The 12,244-nt window shown below is 39.3% G+C and overlaps 1 protein-coding gene across 1 annotated transcript; it reads right to left on the reverse strand.

Moving 5' to 3' along the window:
- Positions 1 to 603: 603 nt before the first annotated feature.
- sat2a.1 (spermidine/spermine N1-acetyltransferase family member 2a, tandem duplicate 1) lies at positions 604 to 7,595 on the reverse strand. Its single transcript, XM_084042750.1, has 6 exons — positions 7,470 to 7,595; positions 6,625 to 6,676; positions 5,953 to 6,036; positions 3,796 to 3,897; positions 3,397 to 3,437; positions 604 to 1,964 (listed from the first exon to the last, which is right to left on the reverse strand). Exons 1-6 carry the CDS (start codon positions 7,530 to 7,532, stop codon positions 1,797 to 1,799), a joined length of 510 nt encoding a protein of 169 aa, XP_083898876.1. The 5' UTR covers positions 7,533 to 7,595; the 3' UTR covers positions 604 to 1,796.
- Positions 7,596 to 12,244: the final 4,649 nt, after the last annotated feature.

Raw genomic sequence — 12,244 nt, forward strand, 5'->3', positions numbered from 1 at the left:
TAATTGAAAGTAAAAGTGTAAGTGGTTAAAGGCATAGTAGGGAAGTTCAGAAATAAACAAACACCGCCACTCCAGCAGTTCTTTTCCCCGACCACCAGGGGGTGACGCAGGAGCGAGTTCCATAGAGCAAGGGTACATTTCAAGGAACCGTGCCCCAAACAGGTTGCTTTATTGGGATACAATATGCGGAAATGCCTGCCCTGCTGGTTCTCTGAATTTTTATTTTTAAATAGGCTCTTTCATGATAAATTGACCACATATATGAAGTTAAACAACTACATTCTATCCACACGCTATCTTAAAAGTAAATTCGGTGCCTCAAAAACGAAGTTTGAGAGCGTTTTAAAACCGAAAGTAAAACGTTCATACGGACACGGACGCGCACGGACGCGCACATGCGTGCGTTAATTTACGTACCGGACATAAACATAGAACACATAAACATTAGGGAAAATACGGATTTCAGAAGGAGGACTGTGTTTCAGTGCATTAAAACACCCCAGCATCATTATATAGTGGCTGATAGAGGGGAAAAAATGCAAAATATATATATATATATTTTTTTTAAATTTAGTCTTAATGTTCCCTACAATACCTTTAAGTGTGTTTGTGGGTTTTATAATTATTGATAATTGAACCAATAAAAAGTATTAACAAGAGCTTGTGAGGCAGGTTATTTTTCCCCATTTCCTGAAAAGTACCGCTTTTGGACATACAAGGTTTCTACCCTACAACGTAATCTTTAAATAATTTGATATGGGACTGTATAATCCCCAACCAAAACGAAGTATAGAATAAGTTCGACTTCCTGCCTTATTGATATACAGTAAGGCTTTTGGCATGCAGCTGCTCTGAATTAGCATGTATGCTAAAACACTTAAGCAAAGCACCTTGAGTGTCCAATGTAATTGCATCAAACTTAAACTTGCTGTCTTTATCAATTTTCTTTCTGTTCACGATTCATGTTGACCAACCAGCTGAGCAACACAGTTGTATTATAGAAATATGAGTTTGAACTGACTTTTGAATTAGTTTTTGGGCCAATGGTAAACATAAACATCGGTGTCATTGTCATTTAACACGCGAAACCTGAGTTAATCATCCACGACACTTTTGAGCAGCAGCTCCAAAACAGTGAAAAAATGTGGCATAGTATGTCTCTAGCATAATGCCTATGAAGGCTTCATTGAGATGCTACCAACCAATTTGTGCACGTGTTGGCCATCTATCTTGCTGTTTTCCACTCCTTGTCAAAATCCGATCCAACTCTAAACTTTGAGCTCCTCTCCCCTACGCGCGTCCCTGGTTTTTAAAATCTGCTCACCCCTTCGGATACCAATGCATCCCTCCGACTGTATCATGGCAGTTTTTCCTGAGCAAGATTACTTCCAGTTGTGTTTTGGCTGAACAGCCGTTATAACAATGCCTGCCCTTGCAAAGGACACAGTAAGTAAATAATATAACAAATTGCTAGTACACATAGAACCTACCCTCCTCTTCAGTTGGCGTAATAATTAAAAGTGCAACAGAAGGTAAGTTGTTTGTCTCCTTTTTTCTGCCGTAGTCTGTTGGGTGATAATTTTGTAATAGACAAGCGACGGGCAAAGCTGGCTTGTTTTGATATACAATTTTTTGTTATGATCATTTCTATTATTTAGCATATAGAATAATGCAGTACAAAGCAGTGAGGTAAAAACAAGGAAGCTAATGACACCACTGAGTGCTTCTCTATCCCTGCATTGTGTAGGTTGACCTCTGTGTTTGTGATGATCAAGAGGTCACGGCCCGGGGTTGGGTTAGGGTTGGGCCAAGTTCCCCAGAGCTTCTCCCTCACAGCGCATGCAGTGATAGCCCATTTCAGATGTCACATCGAAGCAGCCCTGGCTGAGGTAGAAATCCATTGATGGTTTGTTCCAGTCAAGCACCGTGAAGTTGAGCTGGTTGCACCCTGCGGCCATTCCCAGCTGCACAACAGTTGGGTAAAACAAAATACACATTGTCAAGACATGGGAGGGAAAATTACATAACAAACAAACAATAAGGCCCGCACATCCACTCACTAAAAAACAGGTGCTGGGCTGAGGTCAGAATCCAAAAAGAATAAAGTCTGCACACTGGGTCATGCTCCAAAGCTTAAAAATGTATTGGTTCATCATTGGAAACGAAACGTCACGTCCAATGATGGTGTAAAGCAGGGGTGGGCAAGATGTACAGTATTTCCAGAGGGCCATACTGACTTCGATAAAGTGAGTGAAGGAAGGGCCACACATTGTACAATTGAATTGCAATTTGAAACACATAGTGCTGAATTATGTTAAAACTGCATGAATTTGGTAGATATGCCAGACTACTTTACAATAAGGTACTTATTTTAACAAGAATCTTCAGTTACAAAATGTTGTAACTGAAAATTGTTCAGTTAAAACAATTTCCTTTTTTTTCCAGCTGTACTGTACTGTACTTGCATAAAACAATCCATGGCAATGCCGTATCAACTTTTAAATTAGCCTATATAAATGTATACAGTATCTTATCTAATATGCACCACTCCATCGGTCATATTGCATTATGTAATAAATATGGACTCAAGGTTGACTGTTTCACTGTTACATTATAAATATAAAACATTTGAGTACATACGGATGGAGGAATACAGTTATAGTACTCAAATGGTAAATATGAATGACTATTAATTGGAGTCAAGTTTAAAAAAGAAATCTCAAACCATTAACATGCGGCAGCCATTTAGAATGTAGATTTTTGTTGGGGGGTCATTTTGTTTTTCTTTGAGGACTTGGCGTGGTCAAAGGCCGGGTCCCCGGGCCGTTGTTGCCCATGTGGGGTGTAAAGGAAACAATAAATGTTTACGTTTTGGAGCATGACCCAGTGTGCAAACTTTATTTATACTGCACTTAGTTATGCTGTCTCTATGAGAGTGTACAGTACATATTATGTGTTTGACTAAGCATCTGATAACTCAGCATACTCCTCAGGTCTAACTGTTGTCTTTGTTTTTTCTTTTCTTTTAGATAATCTGTTGATTGCTGCTTCTCTATCAAAGTATATTTAATGTAAACACTATGTCCTCTTGTCAGAAAATATCCCTTGTGTTGTTGTTTTTTATTTTCTATTTCATTTAATGACTGCAATTCTAACCCGTTTCTTTTGCCTACTATACCTTTAAAAAAAAACGAAGCTGTAATGTACTGTACGTGTAATTATCACCAAGAGTGCCAAACACCTCAATAAAATAACCTATAAAAAATGTATGTAGAGTGCACTGCAAATATTGCTTTTTTAATTTGCAATAATGTCTTCATTCACATGGAGAGCAAAAGCTTAAGGCAAATTACACATGCGCATACAGCATGGCAAAGACAAAGACACTTTGCTCACCTGTGCAACCTTGCTCATCAATGCTTTCCCCATACCTTTTCCTGGAAGATAATATTATTGCAAGAGATGTTATTAACTTACAGTAAACAGATGTCCACCAATTGCTGTAAAAGTTAGAATTTTTGGGGTGGTTACATATAAATAACTACATTCTTTCATCATACCTACCATACATCTCATAAATCATTTAACCCTAGCTGGGCATGGCCTATTAGGTGAACATTCAGTGAAAATAGCCTATCTACATGCTCACAATGTGTCACTATGCGACGCGTTGTGTGCTTAGTATTAGTAGATAGGCTATCTTCAGTGAAGAGATTACGCATAGAGGGAGAAAAGGTGCATTTTCTCGTGTCTGTCTTTGAGAGGATCATTGCAAACAGGTGATGGTTACAGTACCTCTGAATTCAGGCATCACGTACAAGTCCTCCATATAGACAGCCCTGCCCTTCCATGAGCTGTAGGTATAGAAATAAAGTGCGTAGCCTATCTTGGTATGACCTGAAAGCAGACAGACACAAATATGAATCCACTGTCCGGGGAAACATTGAGGTCAACATTCATACATTATGCAGCCAAATCAGCTTTTTCTTTCCTGCATGCCAGTGCTAGGTTCTTGTAAATTAATTAAAAGTAGGCATTCACGCTGTCCCAACATTTCAGCATGATAGATCTTATGGCTATGAGGTGGCCAATTTAACGAGCATTATTGCTTTTCTATTGCAACGTTCAAAGCTGTATCTATACTTGATTATTATAAATTAGGGCTGCAACTAACGATTATTTTCTATGCATATAATTTGGACTGTAAAATGATGGTAAATAAGGTACTTAAAGGACGACTTCACCGATTTTCAACCTATCTTCATATAATTGGTCCTCACTAATACTCATGATAAAATAGTAAAAAAAAATTCTACTCGGTCTGTGTCTCAGAGGAGGGCTGTGGACAGTTCAGAGTCCCGTCTACCAGTGACATCATCAATGGGGAATCCAAGCTAATAGAAACTGCAGGCATTCTATTCCTGGAAGTTGCAATGCAATAAAAGAAGCCATTGCTCTCATGTTAATAAAAATCTAAATAAAAAAATTGAAATCTTGTTGGAAAATAAAATCATGCCTAACGATGATATCACTGGTAGACGGGTTTCTGGACTGCCCACAGCCCTCCTATGAGACACAGACCAAGTAGAAAAAATGGTACCATTTTATCATGAGTATTAATGAGGACCAATTATATGATGAAGATATATTGAAAATCGGTGACGTCGTCCTTTAAGTATCAAATGATGCTACATTCTCCGCTATAGAAATCCCTGCTGCATGGGAATCTTCAGTCTGTGACTTGCATGTGTCAAATTCCATTCTTCATTGTAACTAACAATTTCTTATCAAATGCCTATTGTTCTTTCTTTATCTAAATAAAGACAAGCACACATGTGTGTGCGCGCGCGCACACACACACGCACACGTGCACACACACACACACACACACACACACACACACACACACACACACACACACACACACACACCTCAGTATGGACCAGTGGTATGGTATGTAACTAAGGAAAATGGCTGTGTCATGGAAGAAAAAGTCAGTACAGGGCAGCAGGAGGAATGGTAATGTTCTCATTATTGTAGTCTCATGAAAATAGATGTGTCAACGTTGTTATGTAAGTGTTGTACAGAGAGAGAGAGAGGGGGGCCAGCTCAGCACTAGTGTGGTTAGGTAACAAGCTGAGATATGTGCCCTGTGTTTCTACCATAACCCTATGGATGCTGCCCAAACTCGTTTTGAGAAAATGTGGATTTTATGTAAAAGGAATATGCCTTTTTTTGTACAATAAATCAAAGTATTACACACTTAAACCCAATATGCTACATTGACGGGGGTCAATGAAGTCTTCGTTGAAAATAGCCGATCTACAGTCTCACAACGAATTGCAAAAGCTATTTTTGATAAATGTTTGTCTGTTTTCATAGAATATTCATCTATTATGAAATGCCCAGAATAGGGACACTAGGGTTCATATGGTTAATTTTCGCAATTTCCTAAAGATTGACCAAATCAAAGGATAAATGTTCTTTACCAAGCTTGCAAATGTGAGGAGAGATGATAGCGGACAACTGTAGAGATTGTCAAATAGCAATCACACATGCTTTATTAGTTTGTTATCTCCGCCAGGCCGGACGGCGCACTGAAGGTCGGAGATTATGTTTTTGTCCCTGTCCGTTTGTCCGTCGTTCTGTGTGTCTGTGAACAGCTAATCTCAGGCACCACTGGACCTGAAACTTTGCACGCACACTCCCAGTAGGCAAATAAAGAACCTCCACCCCAAATTTTTCAAATCAGCCTCATGGTGGTGCAATAACAGGCCGCTTCACATTTTGGCATCGAACTCTTGAACCGTAAGTGCAGGTACTGGGCCGGCCTGCGCCAGCCTCACACAGACAGGGTTTCTTGCGAGTCCTCTGACTCGCGTGTGTGTTGTAGGTAGGTACAGTAAAAATAATTATGACATGAGAACAGAGTGAGTAGTGGTCTTCCCTCACCATCTTTGGTCTTGTGCTGCTCCGGTACCTCTGCGATGATACCATGGAAGAAGGGGTTCTTGGAAAAGCCGTCCTGCTCCAAGTCTGAACACAAAGCAGAAATCAATGTTCTCAAAAGGGTCTCATTTTGGATGACAAGTGAAGTATTTACGATACATAAACAAAAATAATATTAGAATATACAGTATGTTGTGTCGTAAAGACATAATTTTCTTAATATTTAACAGTGATAGTGGTATCTTCGTTGTAATCAATAGATAATAAATACATGTTAAGGGTATTTAGTGATTTCTGTGAATGCATGCTCATGCAGTCCAAGTGGGACTTTAATTTCAATAATTTGATGTAATCACTATATCAGTGAATAATAATAAACCATAGCCAATTCTTTCAAGGGCATTTCATTTATTGTGAACGTGTGCATGCTCAGCCAATAGCAGGCCTGTATTTATAATGTTCAGACTCTCAGCACTGTGGTGTTTTGTCTCTTTTTGGTCAAAGTTAATTAGCCTACAAGGCAGCTTTTGGATGCCAAGGACAATCATGGGTATATGAAAGTCAAACAACTTCAAACATGTGAAATGGTAAATGGAGAAGGTGGGTAAGCAGCAATACCAATACCAAAAAGAAATGTTAGCAGATAGTTTTTTCATAAATCATTTAGTTCTGTACCTCTCTGTGTGACTTTTACTTGATCTGGGACTTTCTCGTATTCAGCCAATTCCTACAGGGAAGGAAATGCATCAGACAAGAGAATTCCACCCAAACCAGTCACCCTTAATAAGAAAGCCACATTTAAACATTCGGCAGTGGTTCCCATTAAACGTTGCAGCTCAAGACCAAAAAGAGAAATTAGACGTTTGCCCGGTACCCAAACTAGTGAAAATAACATATCTACAAGCTCACAGTGTGCTTGCCCCAAATGTTAACTCGCACTTTGGAATCTTTGTGCAATATATTAGTCGTATTTTTCAATATATATGTGTTTTAATCCCGTCTGTGACCGAACGCCATTCCCCCCCCCTGTTTACTTCCTGTTTACATTGAGTGTAATGCCAGCTTTCACCGGATGCGCTCCGCCACTACCTCCCATTGAGGGAACTTCCGACAGAATCAGACACAGACGGGATTAAAACACATATCTATTGAAAAATACGGACTAATATATTGCACAAAGACTCCGAAGCGCGAGTTAACATTTGGGGCAACCGGTTAAGCACATTATCTTTATTTTTTGGTACATATATGGATAAGTACGGGCTTTACTGGTGAAAGGGCAGGACGCACTGGGGGTGCTAGCCGAGACTATCGTAGATATGTCAAAATGTCAAAATCGATCACATCTATAATAGTCTTCATCCAAGGCTATGTCTGTTCCATTAAATAACAGGTTTCTTGTCAACCGCGTTAATCTATGTGCGTTGTTTGACTGACGCGAGTCTAAACTGTATTGTGTTGTTGAGTCTATTTTTATTTATCAAAAACACGTGCGCAGCCGCGCACGTGCCACTGCTCACCAAAATCATCCGTGCAATGTCTTTGCAATCTTCCAGATTTGCGGCACGAATAGAAAAATCCATATTGTGCAAATGTTCAGGTACACACAGATGATGTACGATGTGCCCACTGACTCTAAATGGTCTCACAAGAGGAAGCGGAGAGCAGAGATTACGCGCATTACATCATAACCCCCAAAACAGGGTCGTTGATAATTTAGCTAACAGCGCCCCCCGCGAAGAAAGTGGCGACCGTGGGAAATGGCCTGTATTTTAGGGCAGTGGTGGAATGTAACTTAAGTACATGTATGTACTATACTCAACACTCAAGTACTGTGCTTAAGTATAATTTTGAGGTATTTGTACTTTACTTGAGTATTTGCAATTTCCAATACTTTTACTTCTTCTCCACTACATCTCAGAGGCAAATATTGTACTTTTACTCCACTACAATCATTTGAAAACTTAAGTTACTAGTTACTTTGTAGATTTTGTTATTATTACAAAACACATTAACCACTTTGCCCTATACAATATACATTTCGGCCATTTCAAAATAGCAGATCTACAAGCTGTGCCGTGATGCATAGATCTGCTATTTTCAAAAGATTGTTATACATTAGAAAACTTGAAATGGGACCTTCTGTAATGAGTACTTTCTACTTTTGGTATTTTAAGTACATTTTGATACCAATACTTTTATACTTTTACTCAAGTAATTTAGTTCTGCATTCTGATTCTCTGAATTTAGTAATTCTACATTGCAGTATTGATACTTTTACTTAAGTAAACAAATTGAGTACTTTTCCACCACTGTTTTAGGGCAATACAAATATTTTATATTTGAGTAAATTGAATCACTTCCTGATTTGTCATTTGCAACATGCCAGCCATTTTTAGCAAACCACATTAAATCACTGCTTTCTCTTTCTTACTGTCATAATGAATCTGATTTTTTTTCTCCCAAATAATCAGTTCTATGTTTACTTGTCTCTTTAGTTCATTACAGTATGTGTATGGCAGGCCTAGTTACTTATGTACATAACCTGAGAACCCACCATGCAAACTAAATCCAAGGCATACTGTAGGAGCATTCTGCAACAAAAAGGTTTCCTGAGTAATGGACATTGTTTGCATTGTTTGCATTTGTGTGTGTGTGTGTGTGTGTGTGTGTGTGTGTGTGTGTGTGTGTGTGTGTGTGTGTGTGTGTGTGTGTGTGTGTGTGACTGTGTGTGTGTGTGTGTGTGTGTGTGTGTGTGTGTGTGTGTGTGTGTGTGTGTGTGTGTGTGTGTGTGTGTGTGTGTGTGTGTGTGTGTGTGTGTGTGTGTGTGTGTGTGTGTGAGTGAGTGAGTGAGTGAGTGAGTGAGTGAGTGAGTGAGTGAGAGAGAGAGAGAGAGAGAGAGAGAGTGCGAGCTGGGGGAGGGGGTACATTTGTGTATTGATCAATTATGCACAATAATTGAAACAAAGAAGCAGAATTTTAGCCCAGTGGTTGTATTTCCTTAAAAGCGGTTGTGGTGACATGGCATGACCATGTGATGGGACTGTCAAATTCAGTGCCAGAAATAACCCATTAAAATTATGTCATGTATTTGCACAATTTCACAAAGGCATGAAACTCCCAACAGCAACATGCTTAAGCCGCAAGAACAGATAACTCACTGTTGAGACAAGTAATTGATGGGACAGCGCGATTGATCAAGGAATGACTTAATGAATCAATCAAGTCTTTATTTACACCTCATACATTGTAAAAAGTTTAGCTCAAAGCATTTGCATATAGACATGGTTAATGTGGAATTGTAAAACTAAAACTTAGAATGAGCATTGTTGTATATTTGGTGTATTATTGACATTGAATAGAATGAATGAAATAGTTAATAAGTATTGTTGTGCATATAAATATGATTTTAAATGCTGCGGAAACCATACCAAGCCAAGTTAAACCATAATGTTGCTTACCCTCAGTATAAGTAAGAACAGTTTTAAAATCAAACCACTGTGTCATAATCAAGCTGACACCGATCAGGGTTTGACCGAACAACATTAAATGACCCTACAGCAGGCTGACAAAACTTGAACTGAGTGACAACAGTGGTTTTCTGAAATCTGTGGAAAATATGGTGGAATCAATGAAGGACAAACAAGGACAAACAAATTCAAGTATTTCAAACGTCAAAATTAGAAATGTGCAATGGAAATATGATTGAAATGTCTCAATTAAGCCACGATAAATAAAATGTTGACCTAATAGAACTCCCAAAATGTTATAGTGGAATGTAAGTTCATAGACCATTAACGTTTTGTCTGGTTAATCTTTACTACAGTGTCAAAGTAAAGTTGGTTAAATAGCAACACTTTAAATAGGTGAAAGTCGTTGCTTTGGGCTAAAAATAAACATGGAGATTCTGTTCACTGTAAGGGTGTGGAGGAAATGAGGAGAGTTGGGGGATTATTTTGCCAGGCTGGCTCCAAGGCCTCTGTAGCCAGCTTTTCCCTGAAGAGGGAAAGGCAACATATGTGCCTATTAATAGCTCCTATGTTCAGCCAGTAAGGTGGCGCAGCTCCTGACTAATGGGTCCTTTCATTCCCTGTTCACAAGCAGAGAGCAGAGCTTACTGCTGTTTTCATCAGCCTCCTCCACACCCGGTACTGATGATGACGCGCGGATAGAGGCCCCAGACAACTTTATGGCGCACGTTGAGGACTCAACGGCACCTGGAGGTAGAAACACTGTGTATCAGCAAGAATAGAATGTAGTGAGTAAGAGAAAGGGGGGAGCTTCAGCATTTGTCATCTTCATGTGGGCAGGATGAGAAAGAAATATGAATTCAGAAAACGTCAGAAAATCCTCAGTGTTGATTTAACCCTTAGAGTAGAAATATGGGCCCACATGGAGGGTGAATTTACTATGTACACACTACACAGTACACAGTATGTAGTGTGAACCCAATTCAATTCAATGCCAAAGAGCAGGGCAGTGGTTACATAAGGCTGAGCTCCATGCCTACGAACGGAAACACAGAAAGAAGAAATCCAAGGGGAAAATGTGTAGGCCCTAATCCTGAATGTCAGCATTTTGAATGTTAACTTGGAAAAACTTGAACTGCTTCACTTAAAAACTATGCCAGCTTCACCAAACCAGTTCAATGTGCTTTTTACTGACTAAACAATCAAACTGGAATTTCTTTGAATCACTTTAAATGCTGCCTTAGTTTACTGTAGTAGGCCCTGACACATAGAAAGCGCCATTGATGCTTTCTATGTGTCAGGCCATTAAAACTGTAATCTGGAAGTTTTTAAAGAGACCGGAAATCACTTGATTCCACCCCTGACAACAATCACTATTATTGTACTATTCACTTGCAGTTAACGGCATTCAAATGTTCATTTGAATTTGAATGTTTTATTTACACCAGTAATAATCTTTACTGATTTTATTTATTCATTTAATTATATTTTTTTTATGGCAAAATGCTATTGCGTTTGAGTTCATAAATTGTGAAGAAAATCCACTTCCTGAATGTACTGAACTGTCAGGGGTGCCAACAAACTGAACTAGCTGGTGAAGTAGTTTGGAGTACAGTTCAGAGGACGAGGAGGAAGCTGATGAACCCCTCTCATCCCCTCTATGAGTCTGATGTGCTAGCTGGGATGATGAGGAGCACAATTGCAGACATGTCATCATTGCCCTACACAAAACAAAGCAACTTGTACAGTAATTTGGGCCAGTATAGCCATCAGGCGCCACAACCAAACCTGATATGTATATATGTACTGCTGTGTTCTAGGCTTACTGACTCCTGCTTGGATTTACACTACTGAACCATGGTACGTATATAAGGACAACTGTTAAGAGACTCACTTACAGTATATTCACTTACCATTGATAGACTGTATATATTGATAAAACATGTTAATTCAGACCACATGCACATTTATAAGGTAACTTTTTTGTATTATCCATACCTCTCTACGCTTACCTGTACATATCCTGGTGTGCCATGCTTACTGCTGTTGATACAACAGCTGAATTTCCCCTCAGGGGTCAAGCTCTATCCTGTATCTTATTTACACCTTCACCAACATTCTAGAGTCACAGTGCATTCATCATGCCGTTTTTAGCATGTTTGTTTTGGATTTTGTTGTTAGTCTGCATGGTCCATCTGATAATGTTGTTGTGCATGCATTGAGGGTGTGTCCGCAAATAACTCAGAAGTCCCCCCCCCCCTCCCCCCATCGCCGCCCAGGAAGCCACCTCCCCTTCCTGTTTAGTCTGTCTCTGATTGGTCCCTGTGCCTAGTATGGGTATTTCTACAACAAAGCAGTCAACGCCACATTTATCAATATCTAAATAACCTGACACTGATTTTTTTTTTAAACTAAAGAAGCAGACTAATTTTTTGGATATGCGATTATAGGCATTCAAAACACCACTGATGGCTATGAACTTACATACCATATTAGTGTACTTCAAGACAAAGAACAACACAACCCTGCCCAGTGCAGGGAAAATGAGGCAATGAGATTTCACAGCTATTGAAGTGGTGAGACAGACGCCTTCTGTTGTGTTTATCACCAGCAGACCTTCTCAAGGGAAGCTGTGATCACAGGGGAATTCACTGAAGTACTGTTTTGATTTGTTCTACATTTTTACTCTCTCTCTCTCTCTCTCTCTCTCTCTCTTAGCCAACCAGCTTAACCTGCAGACTCCAGATACCAGCCATATTAAACTTACCAACTACTGACTGACAGACATAGGCACTTTAAGCCTGAAATTTAAACACAAAAAAGGA

The sequence above is a fragment of the Gymnoscopelus microlampas genome (genome assembly GCF_963454915.1).
Source record: "Gymnoscopelus microlampas genome assembly, chromosome: 19".
Taxonomy (NCBI): Eukaryota; Metazoa; Chordata; class Actinopteri; order Myctophiformes; family Myctophidae; genus Gymnoscopelus; species Gymnoscopelus microlampas.

Bases quoted from the DNA above. Each gene is read 5' to 3' on its own strand.
- sat2a.1 (XM_084042750.1), bottom strand. From the start codon at position 7,532: ATGGATTTTTCTATTCGTGCCGCAAATCTGGAAGATTGCAAAGACATT. The intron at 6,677-7,469 runs GTGAGCAGTGGC...CCTTCCCTGTAG, and splicing joins ACATTGCACGGATGATTTTG to GAATTGGCTGAATACGAGAA. The intron at 6,037-6,624 runs GTACAGAACTAA...CTTTGTGTTCAG, and splicing joins AGTAAAAGTCACACAGAGAG to ACTTGGAGCAGGACGGCTTT.